The following is a 17967-nucleotide window of genomic DNA, read 5'->3' as shown; positions in this document are numbered from 1 at the left end:
ATTCACCCAACAAGCACGTCTTTCAGGACTTGTGGCAGGAAACCGGAGCACCCGGAGGAAACCCACGCAGACACGGGGAGAACGTGCAGACTCCGCACAGACAGTGACCCAGCGGGGAATCGAACCTGGGACCCTGGCGCTGTGAAGAAGCAGTGCTAACTCGTGCAGCTGTGCCCATCCCCATACCTCCTGAATGCCCAGATATCTAAAACTCGGCCTCACTACCTTAAACGGCAGCTCTCCTAATCTTCTCTCCTGCCTCAATCGGGAACACCTCGTTCTTTCGCATGTTCAGCTTGTACCCAGAGAACCAACCAAAGTCCTCCAAGATACCCATAATGCCTTCAATGCCACCCAATGGGTCAGAAATATGTAACAATAGGTCATCCGCGTGTAATGAAACCCTGTGCTCGACGCCCCCTGCACAATTCTTCTCCAATCCCTCGACGCTCTAAGCGCCATTGCCAGCGGCTCTATTGCCAAGGCAATAGAGGGCACCCCTACCTCGTCCCCCGATGTAGCCCAAGATATCCCAAATTCACCTGATTTGTCTGCACACTGGTGATCGGTGCCTTGTAGAGCAACTGGACCCAGTCCACAAACCGCTGCCCGAACCCAAACGCCCCAGCACCTCCCACAGGTACACCCACTCCACCCGGTCAAACGCCTTCTCTGCGTCCATCGCCACATCACCTCCACCTCCTGCCCCTCCAGAGGCATCATAATTACATTGAGCAGCTTCCCCACATTCACCGACAGCTGTCTCCCTTTCATGAACCCCATTTGGTCCTCACCTATCAGCCCTGGGACGCAGCCCTCGATTCGTGAAGCCAACACCTTTGACAGCAACTTGGAGTCTACATTCAATACCGATATCGGCCGGTACAACTAACACTGCTCCGGGTCCTTGACCTTTTCCAATATCAGGGAGAAAGATGCCTATGCTAGTGTAGGGGGAGTTCCCCCCTCCCAAACCTTGTTGTATGCCCTCACCGACAGTGGGCTCAGGACTGCCCCAAACATTATATAAAAGTCACTGGGAACCCGTCTGGGCCCGGGACCTTCCCTGCCTGCATCGCCCCCATCCTCTCCATCACCTCCCTCAGCCCATCCGGACCCGGGACCTTCCCTGCCTGCATCGCTCCCATGCTCTCCATCACCTTCCTCAACCCGTCCGAGCCTGTGGCCTTCCCTGCCTGCGTCGCTCCCATGCTCTCCATCACCTTCCTCAGCCCAATAGAGACCCCCAATCCCTCACCAACTCCTCATCCACCCTGGGAAACACCAGCCCATTGAGGAACCGCCACATTCCCTCCTCCCCGGCTGGAGCTCCGACTCATGTAATCTCCTGTAAAAAGTCTCAAATACCCCATTCACCCCCGCCAGGTCTAACAACACCCTTCCCATCTCGTCCTTTACTCTACCAATCTCCCTCACTGCCTCTTGCTTCTTCAGCAGGTGTGCCAGCATCCTGCTCACCCTCTCAACGTACTCATACACTGTCTGGCCCTCCGAGGCTGCCCCACTGCCTTCCCTGTGGACACTAATCCGAACTTCATCTGGAGCCTCAGCCTTTGATCCTACACTGTCGCTGGCTAAACATTTTGGAACTTACTCCCTAACAGCACTGTGGCTGTGCCTTTTGGATGGTAAGCGGGATATTTTGGCTGTACCTTTTGGATGGTAAGCGGGGTATTTTGGGGTTGGGAGTGTGATTTTCCTATATCCAGACTTCTCCGAACTGGGCTACAGTGGTTCAGGAAGGTAGCTCACCATCACTGGTGAGATTGCTGGGGCTGTTTAGCACACTGGGCTAAATCGCTGGCTTTGAAAGCAGACCAAGGCAAGCCAGCAGCACGGTTTGATTCCCGTAACAGCCTCCCTGACAGGCGCTGGAATGTGGCGACTAGGGGCTTTTCACAGTAACTTCATTTGAAGCCTACTCGTGACAATAAGCGATTTTCATTTCATCTGATAAAAGTTCATATTTTCACATCGGTGATCCTTCAATTAGCACGGAGATGGGTTCCTTGTCTAATTAATGGTAGCAGGCAAGCCCTCGAGCCAAGGCTCAAAGAGACACTTTCTCAGACACCTAGCTGCAGTACGAGGTAAGCAGCTGGGAAGGGGTAGCAGCAAAGAACACTCTCAGCCATTTTACAAAATCATTTGATTAAAAAACAGAAAATGTTACCATGCCACCACTCTGGATGGGGAACTTATTTGAAACATGTTTATGTAGGGGAGGTGGTGGCACAGTGGTATTGTCACTGGATTAGTAAACCAGAGACCCAGAGTAATTCTCTGGGGACCAGGGTTCGAATCCCACCACTGCAGGTGGTGAAATTTGAATTCAATAAACGTCTGGAATTTAAAAAGTCTAATGACCATGAAACCGTTGTCGATTCTCTTCAAAAACGATCTGGTTCACCAATGTCCTTTAGGGAAGGAAATTCTGCCTACACGTGACTCCAGATCCACAGCAATGTGATTGATTCTTAACTGCCCCCTTCAAGGGCAATTAGGGATGGGCAATAAATGCCGGCCCGGCCTGTGACGTCCACATGAACAAATACAAGAATATATGTAAGTATGCCTGCAGGCAGGATGGGTAGTTTTGCCAGGAGCACTGACACTCCTAGTTGCTGCTGGGTATCCTCCTCCAGAAAATGACCTGTCCCGTTCACGTTGGGAAACTTGGTCTCCTAAATTTCCTCTAACCCTCTTAATGAACCTAATTGCCTGCCCGTCTCAAGAGTGTGGGCAGCTGTCCCAGGCCCACAACATACCTTCCCAGGAGACTAGCTTCAAGAATGGCAACCCAAAACTGACACGCTGGCCATGCTGACCTCTTCGCACAACACTTAACCTCCATGTCCATTCCTGTCCAGAAGGTTCAGCCCACAAGTTAAGGACAAATTTAAATAATTAGGTAAAATGTTTACTTACAAAGTAAATTTAGGCAGCATCAGCTGTCTTTCTTAGAGGCCGATAATCAGTTGGTGGGATGTTAGTGACAGAACAGATAAAGGAGGATGGAAGGTTGGAAGGCTCAGGGAGTGAGGGAATTCCAAAGCTAAGGGCCTGGCAGCTGGAGACATGGTTGAAATTTGTGGGTGATTAACATTGGGGATGAGCAAGAGGCCTGAATTAGATGAGTGGAGCTTTTTAAAGAGTTGTGGGACTGGAGGAGACTGCAGAGGTAGGGAGGGACGATACTCTAAAGGGATTTGAAAAAAAGGATGAGAATTTTAAAATCATAATGCTGCTTAAATAGAAGTGATGTAGTTCAGCGAGCACAGATCCCAGCGAGATGTTAGGATATAGGAAAATCACACTCCCGCTCCCGAAATACCCCGCTCACCATCCAAAATGAATCCAACTCTTTCAGCAAAGCCCTGAGTTCCTGTTATATGCTGTAGCAAACATCCAGCTACTCGTGACTGGAAACTCAATTTATTCAGATGAAATTTGCAAAATGGAGTGAGGTAACTTCCTGAAGGAGGAACCAGTTTCCAGAAAACAGGTTCTGCAGCTTCAGAAATATCAACAGGATTTCTTGTTGTATTCATTCTCAGAATATGGGCGTTGCTGGCTAGGCCAGCATTTATTGTCTATTCCTAACTGTCCTTGAGAAGGTGGTGATGAGCTGCTTTCTTGAACTGCTGCAGTCCACGTAGGTACATCCACAGTGCTGTTAGGGAGGGGATGAGCCAGCGACAGTGAAGGAACGGTGATATATTTCAGGATGATGAATGACTTGGAGGGGAAGCACCCAGTGGAGGTGTTCCCAAGTGTCTGGTGCCCTTGTCCTTCTAGATGATAGTGGTCACAGGTTTGGAAAGTGCTGCTTAAGTAATGGAGTTTCCTGGGGTTGGTATTGGAACCCTTGCTTTTCCTGATATATGTAAATGATCTAGATCTTGATATGTGAGGGACAATTTCAAAATTTGCAGACGATATAGAAATTGAGAGTATTGTGAACTGTGTGAACATGGAACATAGAACATCAAACATACAGTGCAGAAGGAGGCCATTCGTCCCATCAGATCTGCACCGACACTTAAGCCCTCACTTCCACCCTATCCCCGTAACCCAATAACCCCTCCTAACCTTTTTGGACACTGAGGACAATTTATCATGGCCAATCCACCTAACCTTCTTTGGACAGTGGGAGGAAACCGGAGCACCCGGAGGAAACCCATGCAGACACGGGGAGAACGTGCAGACTCCGCACAGATAGTGACCCAGCGGGAATCGAACCTGGGACCCTGGCGCTGTGAAGTCACAGTGCTGATCAGTGTGCTGGACAGTGCAGAAATTGGTGGAGTGGGCAGACAAGTGGCAGATGAAGCTCAAAGCAGAGAAATGTGAAGTGATTCATTTTGACAGGAAGAGTATGGCGAGACAATATAAAATAAAGGCTACAACTGCAGAGGGGGATGGAGGAGCAGAGGGACAGGTGGCAGCACAGGTTACAAGCATGACTAATAATAAGACCAGAAGACATCGGAGCAGAATTACGCTATTCAGCCCATCGAGTCTGCTCCGCCATTCAATCATGGCTGATATGTTTCTAATCCCCATTCTCCTGCCTTCTCCCCATAACCCCGATCCCCTTATTAATCAGGAACCTATCTATCTCTGTCTTAAAGACACTCAGTGATTTGGCCTCCACAGCCTTCTGCGGCAAAGAGTTCCACAGATTCACCCCCCTCTGGCTGAAGAAATTCCTCATCTCAGTTTTAAAGGATCGTCCCTTTAGTCTGAGATGGTGCCTCTGCTTCTAGTTTTTCCTACAAGTGGAAACATCCTCTCCACGTCCACTCTATCCAGGCCTCGCAGTATCCTGTAAGTTTCAATAAGATCCCCACTCATCCTTCTGAACTTCAATGAGTACAGACCCAGAGGGCGATTCTCCGATATGGCGGCCAAGTTTTCGCCCGTTGTGAACGCCGTCGTGCTTCACGACGGCACGAACGGGGATCGGGCACGACCTATTCTGGCCCCCACAGTCGCGCCGCTCCAGCCTCCGTACACGGCGGAAAATAGGCGCCGCGCCAACCCGCGCATGCGCAGTTGGGCCAGCTCAATCCTGCGCTTGCACGGGGAACCTGTTACACGTGCCGGCCCCGACCCAACATGGGGTCGGTGTTCAGGGGCCGGCCACGCCGGAAAGTAGGCGTGGGGGGGAGAGGCTGGCCCGCCGATCGGTGAGCCCTGATCGCGGGCCAGACACCATCGGAGGCCCCCCCTGGTGAGGGAGCCCCCCTCCCCCCCAAAGGCCGCCCCCCCCGAGCGTTCCCGCAGAGTTCCCGCCGGCAGCGACCAGGGGTGAACGGCGCTGGCGGGACTCTGTGGTGTCGGAGCAGCCGCTCGGTCCATCCGGGCTGGAGAATCGGCGGCCCCACCGATTCCAGCGGCCCGCGGCCGGCGCCGCGCCAAACGTGCCGGTGCAAATGGCGCTGATTCTCCGCACCTCGGAGAATCGCGCGCCGGCGTCGGGGCGTCATGGCGCGGTTGTTCCGATACTCCGGACTGACGTGGGGCTCGGAGAATCGCCCCCCCAGAGTCCTCAACTGCTCCTCATATGACAAGCTCTTCATTCCAGGCATCATTCTTATGAACCTCCTCTGGACCTTTCCTAGGCTAGCACATCCTTCCTTAGACATGGGGCCCAAACTGTTCATAATATTCCAAATGGTGTCTGATCATAGCCTTATACAGCCCCAGAGTACACTTAGGAGTACATTACTCTAGCCTAAGCTTTATTAATAGGGGCATGGAATACAAATGCAAGAAAGTTATGTTAAACTTATATAAAACACTGATTCAGCCTTAACTGGAGTATTGCAATTGTTATCGTTGGCACTGCACCTTTGGGAGGATGTGATGGTGGGTAGAGAATAGTTCAACAGATGAGGAACTTCAATTAGGTGGATAGGTTGGGAGGTGTTGCGATTGTTATACTTGGAGAAGAGAAGGCTGAGAGGAGATCTGAATGAATGATTCGGACAGAGCCGATAAGGAGAAACTGTTCCCATTGGTAGAAGGATTGAAAATCAGAGGGCACTGATTTAAGGTAATCAGACTATTTCAGAGAAACATACAATTAAAATAGAAGCACGAGGAGGTTATTTCGCCCTTTGATTCTGCTCCACCATCATTATGATCATGGCTGATCCTCAAGTTCAATACCCGGATTCAGCCTTCCCCCCATATCCCTTTAGCCCCAAGAGCTATATGTAATTCCATCTTTAAATCACAGAACATTTTGGCCTCAACTACTTTCTGTGGTAGTGAATTCCACAGATTCACCACCCTCTGGGTGAAGAAATTTCTCCTCACCTCAGTCCGAAAAGGTTTACCCCTTATCCTCAAACTATGACCCCTAGTTCTGGACTCCCCCAACATAGGAACATTCTTTCTGAATCTACGCTATCTAATCCTGTTAGAATTTTACACGTTTCTATGAGATCCCCTCTCACTCTTCTAAACTCCAGTGAATACAATCCTAACCGGCCAGGTGGTAGAAGTTTCAGTAGGGGAGCATTTCGGGAACAGTGACCACAATTCAGTAAGTTTTAAAGTGCTGGTGGACAAGGATAAGAGTGGTCCTAGGATGAATGTGCTAAATTGGGGGAAGGCTAATTATAACAGTATTAGGCGGGAACTGAAGAACATAGATTGGGGGCGGATGTTTGAGGGAAAATCAACATCTGACATGTGGGAGGCTTTCAAGTGTCAGTTGAAAGGAATTCAGGACCGGCATGTTCCTGTGAGGAAGAAGGATAAATACGGCAATTTTCGGGAACCTTGGATAACGAGAGATATTGTAGGCCTCGTCAAAAAGAAAAAGGAGGCATTTGTCAGGGCTAAAAGGCTGGGAACAGACGAAGCCTGTGTGGAATATAAGGACAGTAGGAAGGAACTTAAGCAAGGAGTCAGGAGGGCTAGAAGGGGTCACAAAAAGTCATTGGCAAATAGGGTTAAGGAAAATCCCAAGGCTTTTTACACGTACATAAAAAGCAAGAGGGTAGCCAGGGAAAGGGTTGGCCCACTGAAGGATAGGCAAGAGAATCTATGTGTGGAGCCAGAGGAAATGGGCGAGGTACTAAATGAATACTTTGCATCAGTATTCACCAAAGAGAAGGAATTGGTAGTTGTTGAGTCTGGAGAAGGGTGTGTAGATAGCCTGGGTCACATTGAGATCCAAAAAGACGAGGTGTTGGGTGTCTTAAAAAATATTAAGGTAGATAAGTCCCCAGGGCCTGATGGGATCTACCCCAGAATACTGAAAGAGGCTGGAGAGGAAATTGCTGAGGCCTTGACAGAAATCTTTGGATCCTCACTGTCTTCAGGTGATGTCCCGGAGGACTGGAGAATAGCCAATGTTGTTCCTCTGTTTAAGAAGGGTAGCAAGGATAATCCAGGGAACTACAGGCCGGTGAGCCTTACTTCAGTGGTAGGGAAATTACTGGAGAGAATTCTTCGAGACAGGATCTACTCCCATTTGGAAGCAAATGGACGTATTAGTGAGAGGCAGCATGGTTTTGTGAAGGGGCGGTTGTGTCTCACTAACTTGATAGAGTTTTTCGAGGAGGTCACAAAGATGATTGATGAAGGTAGGGCAGTGGATATTGTCTATATGGACTTCAGTAAGACCTTTGACAAGGTCCCTCATGGTAGACTAGTACAAAAGGTGAAGTCACACGGGATCAGGGGTGAGCTGGCAAGGTGGATACAGAACTGGCTAGATCATAGAAGGCAGAGAGTAGCAATGGAAGGATGCTTTTCTAATTGGAGGGCTGTGACCAGTGGTGTTCCACAGGGATCAGTGCTGGGACCTTTGCTGTTTGTAGTATATATTGATGATTTGGAGGAAAATGTAACTGGTCTAATTAGTAAGTTTGCAGACGACACAAAGGTTGGTGGAATTGCGGATAGCGATGAGGACTGTCAGAGGATACAGCAGGATTTAGATTGTTTGGAGACTTGGGCGGAGAGATGGCAGATGGAGTTTAATCCGGACAAATGTGAGGTAATGCATTTTGGAAGGTCTAATGCAGGTAGGGAATATACAGTGAATGGTAGAACCCTCAAGAGTATTGAAAGTCAGAGAGGTCTAGGAGTACAGGTCCACAGGTCACTGAAAGGGGCAACGCAGGTGGAGAAAGTAGTCAAGAAGGCATACGGCATGCTTGCCTTCATTGGCCGAGGCATTGAGGAAAGAATTGGCAAGTCATGTTGCAGCTGTATAGAACCTTAGTTAGGCCACACTTGGAGTATAGTGTTCAATTCTGGTCGCCACACTACCAGAAGGATGTGGAGACTTTAGAGAGGGTGCAGAAGAGATTTACCAGAATGTTGCCTGGTATGGAGGGCATTAGCTATGAGGAGCGATTGAATAAGCTCGGTTTGTTCTCACTGGAACAAAGGAGGTTGAGGGGCGACCTGATAGAGGTCTACAAAATTATGAGGGGCATAGACAGAGTGGATAGTCAGAGGCTTTTCCCCGGGGTAGAGGGGTCAATTACTAGGGGGCATAGGTTTAAGGTGATAGGGGCAAGGTTTAGAGTAGATGTACGAGGCAAGTTTTTTACACAGAGGGTAGTGGGTGCATGGAACTCGCTACCGGAGGAGGTGGTGGAAGCAGGGACGATAGTGACATTCAAGGGGCTTCTTGACAAATACATGAATAGGATGGGAATAGAGGGATACGGTCCCAAGAAGTGTCGAAGATTGTAGTTTAGTCGGGCAGCATGGTCGGCACGGGATTGGAGGGCCGAAGGGCCTGTTCCTGTGCTGTACACTTCTTTGTTCTTTGTTTGATTTAGTCTCTCCTCATACGTCAGTCCCGCCATCCCAGGAATCAGCCTGGTAAACCTTCGCTGCCCTCCCTCCACAGCAAGAACATCCTTCATCAGAGAAGGAGACCAAAACTGCGCACAATACTCCAGGTGTGGACTCACCAATGCCCTATACAATTGCAGTAAAACATCCCTATTCCTATACTCTAATCCTCTGGCTATTTGCCTTCTTTACTGCCTGCTGTACCTGCTGCTTACTTTCAGTGACTGATGCACGAGGACACCAAGGTCTCGCTGAGTATCACCTCTCTCAATTTACACCCATTCAAATAATAATCTGCCTTTCTAGTTTTGCTACCAAAGTGGATAACCTGACATTTATCCACATTATACTGCATCTGCCCACTCACTCAGCCTGTTCAAATCCCGCTGAAGCATCTCTGCATCCTCCTCACAGCTCACCCTCCCACCCAACTTCGTATCATCTGCAAATTTGGAGATAATACATTTAGTTCCCTAACCCAAATCGTTAATATACAACGTGAACAGTTGGGGGGTCCTAGGACAGGTCCCTGCGGTACCCCACTAGTCACTGCCTGTCAATCAGAAAAAGACCCGTTTATTCCAATGTTTTGCTTCCAGTCTGCTAACCAGCTTTCTCTCCAAATCTAACACTGCCCGCAATCCCATGAACTTTAACTTTACATAGTGATCTGCTATGTGAGAGCTATGTCGAAAGCCTTCTGAAAGTATAAATAAATCATGGGCTGGATTCTCCACTCCCCGACCCCGAAATTGCGTTCGGCGTCGGGGCGGAGAATCCGTTTTGATGCCAATATCGGGAGCGGCACCGGATTTTGTATTCCCCGTCCCCTGAAAAGCGACATACTCTTGGAGTACACCCCGCCAATTATCCACCACCCCGCACTGCTCCATCCCCGACCGTCTAAGTTCACAAAGGCGGGGGTTACATATACTCACACCGTTCGGGAAGCTTGCGTGGTGGCTGCAGACTCAGTCCGGCACCGCCATAGTTGGGGGAGGGCCGATCCGCGGGCGGGAGGGGGGGGGCCTCATTCAGGGCTGGGGGCATTGTGGCCGGGTGGTCTGGGGCACGCAAGGGGCCAGAGGGGGGGACTACTTTTGCAGTATGGGTCCGCGGGCTGAGTCCGCCGTGGAGTACGGTGCGGTCGCTGCGGGCCGCCGCTGTGCGCGTGCGTGGTCACGAAACCGGAAATGCTCAGGGCCGTATCGGCAGCTGGAGCTGCGAGGTCTACGCTGCCTCCCGACTATCCCCCAGTAAAACGGGGAATCGGTGGCCGGTTCTCCCTGGTCAACTATCGAGTTGGATGATCAACCATGGTCAAAATGAATGGCAGAGCAGGCTTTAGAGCAAATAAGAACATAAGAACTAGGAGCAGGAGTAGGCCATCTGGCCCCTCGAGCCTGCTCCACCATTCAATGAGATCATGGCTGATCTTTTGTGGACTCAGCTCCACTTTCCGGCCCGAACACCATAACCCTTAATCCCTTTATTCTTCAAAAAACTATCTATCTTTATCTTAAAAACATTTAATGAAGGAGCCTCTACTGCTTCACTGGGCAAGGAATTCCATAGATTCACAACCCTTTGGGTGAAGATGTTCCTCCTAAACTCAGTCCTAAATCTACTTCCCCTTATTTTGAGGCTATGCCCCCTAGTTCTGCTTTCACCCGCCAGTGGAAACAACCTGCCCGCATCTATCCTATCGATTCCCTTCATAATCTTATATGTTTCTATAAGATCCCCCCTCATCCTTCTAAATTCCAACGAGTACAGTCCCAGTCTACTCAACCTCTCCTCGTAATCCAACCCCTTCAGCTCTGGGATTAACCTAGTGAATCTCCTCTGCACTCCCTCCAGTGCCAGTATGTCCTTTCTCAAGTAATGGCCTCCTCCTGCTCCTATTTTCTATGTTTCTATTTTTCTATGAGTCAGGAGGTGAGTTACTCACCACAGGAATCCTAGTTTGATCTGCTCTTGTAACCACAGTATTCATGTGATGGTCCAGTTGGTCATTGGTAAGGATGTTGATAATGGTGGATTCAGCAAAGATAATGCCATTGAAAATCAAGGGGCAATGGTTCGATCCTCTCTTGTTAGGGATGGTAATTGGTTGACACTTATAGGGCTTGAATGTAACTTGCCACTTGTCAGCCCAGCCTGGATATTGTCCAGGTCTTGCTGCATTTGGACAGGGACTGCTTCAGTATTTGAGGAGTTGCGAATGGTGAACATTGTGCAGACATCCACGGACATGCTGTCCCATGTCAATGATGAGGACTCCAGGGCAACTCTCTCCTGACTGTATACCACTGCGCCACCACCTCTGCTGGGCCTGTCCTGACTGTATACCACTGCGCCACCACCTCTGCTGGGCCTGTCCTGACTGTATACCACTGCGCCACCACCTCTGCTGGGCCTGTCCTGACTGTATACCACTGCGCCACCACCTCTGCTGGGCCTGTCCTGACTGTATACCACTGCGCCACCACCTCTGCTGGGCCTGTCCTGACTGTATACCACTGCGCCACCACCTCTGCTGGGCCTGTCCTGTCGGTGGCACAGGATATATCCAGGGATGGTGATGGTGTTGTCTTATATTATCTGTAAAGTTCCATGAGTATAACTATGTCAGGCTGTTGCTTGACTGGTCTGTGAAACAGCTTTCCAAATTTTGACATGAGGCTCCAGACGGTTAAGAGGACTTTGCAGGGTTGACAGGGTTGTGTTTGCTGTTGTTTTTGGTGCTGAGGTCAATGCCAGCTGGTCCATCCGGTTTAATTCCTTTGTGTTTCCTTTGCAGTGGTGGATACAACTGATTGGTGTGCTTGGCCATTTCAGAGGGTATTTAAGAGTTAATAATAATAATCTTTATTATTGTCACAAGTAGGCTTACATTAACACTGCAATGAAGTTACTGTGAAAATCCCCTAGTCGCCACACTCCAGCATCTGTTTGGGTACAGGGAGGAGAATTCAGAATGTCCAATTCACCCAATAAGCACGTCTTTCGGAACTTATGGGAGGAAACTGGAGAACCTGGAGGAAACCCACGCAGACACGGGGAGAACGTGCAGACTCCGCACAGACAGTGCCCCAAACCGGGAATCGCACCCGGGTCCCTGGTGCTGTGAAGCAACAGTGCTAACCACTGTGCCACCCTGATGCCCATAACCACATTGCTGTGGGCCTGGAATAACATGTAGGCCAGACGGCAGATTTCCTTCCCTAAAGGTGAAGGGGTAGGAGATTCATCCCCTGGATGAGCTGGGACAGAAACTAGAGAGAGAATGTTGGTTCAGAGGTTGGACACTTATGAGCGCACTTAGAAAATCATAATAAGATCAGAGTCAACATGGGTTTTTAAAAGGGAAATTGTGTTCAACAATTCTAAGACATTTTTAAGGAAGGAACTAGTAGGATGGTTAAGGGGGAAATCAGAAAATGAAGCGGAATCCTCTGGTCCTGTTGAATGCTACCTCCACAGCAGGTTCCTCGACGGTGGGTCAGGTGAGCCGTCCCTGTAGATTTTGGCGGGGCTGGAAGCTCCCAGGTGGCCAATTGTGAGTCCTCTCTGCTGCCAGAAAGCACGCCGAGATAGGGGTGGGAAATCTGGCCCATAGTTTATTTGGATTTTCAAAACACATTTGACAAGGTGCCATGCATGTTATTATAGAAAATTAAACTGAGGGCACGGGGGTAATATATTATCACGGACTAAAGATTGGTCAAGGGGCAGAAAACAAAATCGGAATAACTGGGACATTTTTGGGTTGATAGGCTGTAAGTATATATATTTGGGTCTTACTATTGACAATCTACATTTTATGATTTACATTTACATCCTTCATCCAACTTTTTCAAGTTTTCCGGTGATACAAAATTAGTTTGGAAAATGAGTAGTGCAGAGTAAGATAACGTTGCCAGGTAACCTTCGGCTGCTTTCTCCTTTGAGGTGGAGAGCTGAGTGATGATGAGTTAACCTGAGGGTCACCACACCTCAGTCAAGGGGAGGGGCAAGGTTGAGAAGGCGGGGCCTTCATGAGTACACAAAGAGACTGTAGAGGGGTATAGGTAGGTTGGGTGAGTAGGCAAGAACATGGCAGATGAAATATTATTGTAGATACGTGTGAACAAAGAACAAAGAAAAATTACAGCACAGGAACAGGCCCTTCGGCGCTCCCAGCCTGCGCCGATCCAGATCCTTTATCTAAACCTGTCTTCTATTTTCGAAGGATCTACTTCCCTCTGTTCCCTGCCCGTTCATATATCTGTCTAGATGCATCTTAAATGATGCTATCGTGCCCGCCTCTACCACCTCCGCTGGCAAAGCGTTCCAGGCACCCACCACCCTCTGCGTAAAAAACTTTCCACGCACATCTCCCTTAAACTTTCCCCCTCTCACCTTGAAATCGTAACCCCTTGTAATTGACACCCCCACTCTTGGAAAAAGCTTGTTGCTATCCACCCTGTCCATACCTCTCATAATTTTGTAGACCTCAATCAGGTCCCCCCTCAACCTCCGTCTTTCCAACGAAAACAATCCTAATCTACTCAACCTTTCTTCATAGCTAGCACCCTCCATACCAGGCAACATCCTGGTGAACCTCCTCTGCACCCTCTCTAAAGCAGCCACATCCTTCTGGTAATGTGGCGACCAGAACTGCAAGCAGTATTCCAAATGTGGCCTCACCAAAGTCCGATACAACTGTAACATGACCTGCCGACTCATGTACTCAATACCCCGTCCGATGAAGGCAGGCATGCTGTATGCCTTCTTGACCACTCTATCGACCTGCGTTGCCACCTTCAGGGTACAATGGACCTGAACTCCCAGATCTCTCTGTACATCAATTTTCCCCAGGACTCTTCCATTGACCGTATAGCCCGCTCTTGAATTAGATCTTCCAAAATGCATCACCTCGCATTTGCCTGGATTGAACTCCATCTGCCATTTCTCTGCCCAACTCTCCAATCTATCTATATTTTGCTGTATTCTCTGACAGTCCCCCTCACTATCTGCAACTCCACCAATCTTAGTATCATCTGCAAACTTGCTAATCAGACCACCTATACCTTCATCCAGATCATTTCTGTATATCACAAACAACAGTGGTCCGAGCACGGATCCCTGTGGAACACCACTAGTCACCTTTCTCCATTTTGAGACACTTTCTTCCACCACTACTCTCTGTCTCCTGTTGCCCAGCCAGTTCTTTATCCATCTAGCTAGTACGCCCTGAACCCCATACGACTTCACTTTTTCCATCAACCTGCCATGGGAAACTTTATCAAACGCCTTACTGAAATCCATGTATATGACATCTACAGCCCTTCCCTCATCAATTAACTTTGTCACTTCCTCAAAGAATTCTATTAGGTTTGTAAGACATGACCTTCCCTGCACAAAACCATGCTGCCTATCACTGATAAGTCTATTTTCTTCCAAATGTGAATAGATCCTATCCCTCAGTATCTTCTCCAACAGTTTGCCTACTAATGACGTCAAGTTCACAGGTCTATAATTCCCTGGATTATCCCTGCTTCCCTTCTTAAACAAAGGGACAACAATAGCAATTCTCCAGTCCTCCAGGACCTTACCCCGTGCTCAAGGATGCTGCAAAGATATCTATTAAGGCCCCAGCTATTTTGTCCTTCGCTTCCCTCAGTAACCTGGGATAGATCCCATCCGAACCTGGGGACTTGTCCAATTTAATGCCTTTTAGAATACCCAAAACTTCCCCCTTCCTTATGCCGACTTGACCTAGAGTATTTAAACATCCATCCCTAATCTCAACATCTGTCATGTCCCTCTCCTTGGTGAATACTGATGCAAAGTACTCATTAAGAATCTCACCCATTTCCTCTGACTCCACGCATAAAATCCCTCTTTTGTCTTTGAGTGGGCCAATCCTTTCTCTAGTTACCCTCTTGCTCCGAATATACAAATAAAAGGCTTTGGGATTTTCCTTAACCCTGTTAGCCAAAGATATTTCATGACCCCTTCTAGCCCTCTTTATTGCGCATTGGAGATATGTCCTACTTTCCCGATATTCCTCCAAAGCTTCATCAGTTTTAAGTCGCCTAGATCTTATGTATGCTTCCTTTTTCATCTTAGCTAGTCTCACAATTCCACCCGTCATCCATGGTTCCCTAATCTTGCCATTTCTATCCCTCATTTTCACAGGGACATGTCTGTCCTGCACTCTAATCAACCTTTCCTTAAAAGACTCCCACATTTCAAATGTGGATTTACCCTTAAACAGCTGCTCCCAATCCACATTCCCTAGCTCTTGCCGAATTTTGTTATACTTGGCCTTTCCCCAATTTAGGACCACTCTCGTCTTTGTCCATGAGTATTCTAAAACTTACGGAATTGTGATCTCTATTCTCAAAGTAATCCTGTAAATGACCTATTTATGTCACCTCTGTTTCCAATGTCATGAAACTGGACTACCGATTCATCAACTGTCTCCAGGTATATTGAACATTTTAAGGAAGATTGTGTTTAAAAAAAAAAGACACTAATGGTTGATTAAAAGTGACCACTTTCGGACTTCGGGTGACTGCTCCTGCTCGGGATGGACTTTTGGACCTTTTCCCCTGATGTCTTTTACCGGACTTGATTTGAAAAATTGATGACAGAGGTAATTGTGAGCTGAATTCCCACATCGGTGCATGGAGGACTAGAAGTGCTTGGACAGGCAGAAACAGAAGGACAGAGAAGGCTTGGGCTGAAGCAGCACTGGGAGGAAGCATGAGGGAGGACCGGGCCTCTGGATTGTCGGCCCAGCGGTCAGCGGAGCAGTTGATGCAAGTTATCCAGGAGATCTTCGCCAAGCAGAAGCGAGACTGCTTGGACCCGATTAAAGAGGCAATTTCGCGGCTGGAACTTAGATTGGATGCCCAAGATCGGGCGATCCAGAAAGTAGAAGGCGCTGGCTGACCAGGAGCAGCAGGGAATTGGGAACCTGAATTGTAGCTCCAGTATACAGGAGGTTGAGAGTAGTGAGGTCATGAGTAAGGTTTCAAAGTTGCAGGAGTGTACCGGCAGATAGGAAGGTGGTTTAAAGTGTGTCTACTTCAATGCCAGGAGCATCCGGAATAAGGTGGGTGAACCTGCGGCATGGGTTGGTACCTGGGACATCGATGTTGTGGCCATCTTGGAGACATGGCTAGAGCAGGGACAGGAATGGTTGTTGCAGGTGCCGGGGTTTAGATATTTCAGTAAGCTCAGGGAAGGTGGTAAAAGAGGGGGAGGGGTGGCATTGTTAGTCAAGGACAGTATTAGGTAGCAGAAAGAACGTTTGATGAGGACTCGTCTACTGAGGTAGTATGGGCTGAAGTTAGAAACAGGAAAGGTGAGGTCACCCTGTTAGGGGTTTTCTATACGCCTCCGAAACGTTCCAGAGATGTAGAGGAAAGGATAGGAGCGAAAGTAACAGGGTAGTTGTAATGGGGGACTTTAACTTTCAAATATTGACTGGAAACGCGATAGTTCTAGTACTTTAGATGGGTCCGATTTTGTCCAAAGTGTGCAGGAGGGTTTCCTGACACAGTATGTAGATAGGCCAACGAGAGGCAAGGCAATATTGGATTTGGTACTGGGTAATGAACCAGGACAGGTGTTAGATTTGGAGGTAGGTGAGCACTTTGGTGATCGTGACCACAATTTGACTAAGTTTACTTTAGTGACCAAAAGGGATAGGTATATACCGCAGGGCAAGAGTTATATCTGGGGGAGAGGCAATTATGATGCGATGAGGCAAGACCTAGGATGCATCGGATGGAGAGGAAAACTGCAGGGGATGGGCACAATTGAAATGTGGAGCTTGTTCAAGGAACAGCTACTGCGTGTCCTTGATAAGTATGTACCTGTCAGGCAGGGAGGAAGTGATCGAGCGAGGGAACCGTGGTTTACTAAAGCAGTTGAAACACTTGTCAAGAGGAAGAAGGAGGCTTATGTAAAGATGAGACGTGAAGGTTCAGTAAGGGCTCTCGAGAGTTACAAGTTAGCTAGGAAGGACCTAAAGAGAGAGCTAAGAAGAGCCAGGAGGGGACATGAGAAGTCTTTGGCAGGTAGGATCAAGGATAACCCTAAAGCTTTCTATCGATATGTCAGGAATAAAAGAATGACTAGGGTAAGAGTAGGGGCAGTCAAGGACAGTGGTGGGAAGTTGTGCCTGGAGTCCGAGGAGATAGGAGAGGTGCTAAATGAATATTTTTCGTCAGTATTCACACAGGAAAAGGACAATGTTGTCGAGGAGAATATTGAGATACTAGACTAGAAGGGCTTGAGGTTCATAAGGAGGAGGTGTTAGCAATTCTGGAAAGTGTGAAAATAGATAAGTCCCCTGGGCCGGATGGGATTTATCCAAGGATTCTCTGAGAAGCTAGGGAGGAGATTGCTGAGCCTTTGGCTTTGATCTTTAAGTCATCTTTGTCTACAGGAATAGTGCCAGATGACTGGAGGATAGCAAATGTTGTCCCCTTGTTCAAGAAGGGGAGTAGAGACAACCCCGGTAACTATAGACCAGTGAGCCTTACTTCTGTTGTGGGCAAAGTCTTGGAAAGGTTTATAAGAGATAGGATGTATAATCATCTGGAAAGGAATAATTTGATTAGAGATTGTCAACACGGTTTTGTGAAGGGTAGGTCATGCCTCACAAACCTTATTGAGTTCTTTGAGAAGGTGACCAAACAGGTGGATGAGGGTAAAGCAGTTGATGTGGTGTATATGGATTTCAGTAAAGCGTTTGATAAGGTTTCCCACGGTAGGCTATTGCAGAAAATACGGAGGCATGGGATTCAGGGTGATTTAGCAGTTTGGATCATAAATTGGCTAGCTGGAAGAAGACAAAGGGTGGTGGTTGATGGGAAATGTTCAGACTGGAGTCCAGTTACTAGTGGTGTACCACAAGGATCTGTTTTCAGGCCACTGCTGTTTGTCATTTTTATAAATGACCTGGAGGAGGGCGTAGAATTATGGGTGAGTAAATTTGCAGATGACACTAAAGCCGGTGGAGTTGTGGACAGTGCGGAAGGATGTTACAAGTTACAGAGGGACATAGATAAGCTGCAGAGCTGGGCTGAGAGGTGGCAAAATGGAGTTTAA

At 48.3% G+C, this 17967-nt stretch overlaps 2 protein-coding genes across 6 annotated transcripts in view; one reads left to right on the top strand and one right to left on the bottom strand.

The window, feature by feature from the left end:
- Positions 1–3427, bottom strand: part of LOC140392171 (uncharacterized) — a 127499-nt gene extending 124072 nt beyond the window's left edge. Inside the window, exon 1 of the mRNA XM_072477551.1 lies at positions 3365–3427. The gene's annotated coding sequence lies outside the window, so the exon portion shown is untranslated. The remainder of the gene's footprint in view (positions 1–3364) is intronic.
- The window catches only part of LOC140392170 (uncharacterized protein C11orf42-like), a 413275-nt gene that overhangs the window by 22535 nt on the left and 372773 nt on the right, over positions 1–17967 (top strand). Inside the window, exon 1 of one of the 5 annotated variants that reach the window (XM_072477547.1) lies at positions 1466–1649. The exons of the other annotated variants lie outside the window; for them this stretch is intronic. Coding sequence (XP_072333648.1) covers positions 1647–1649 — 3 coding nt within the window. The 5' untranslated portion in view covers positions 1466–1646. Of the gene's footprint in view, positions 1–1465; positions 1650–17967 lie in introns of those variants that run through there. 5 annotated transcript variants of the gene reach the window in all.

The sequence above is a fragment of the Scyliorhinus torazame genome, chromosome 15 (assembly GCF_047496885.1).
Source record: "Scyliorhinus torazame isolate Kashiwa2021f chromosome 15, sScyTor2.1, whole genome shotgun sequence".
Classification (NCBI taxonomy): domain Eukaryota; kingdom Metazoa; phylum Chordata; class Chondrichthyes; order Carcharhiniformes; family Scyliorhinidae; genus Scyliorhinus; species Scyliorhinus torazame.
Note: the sequence above shows the minus strand (reverse complement) of the source record. Positions and strands in the feature narration are given on the sequence as shown.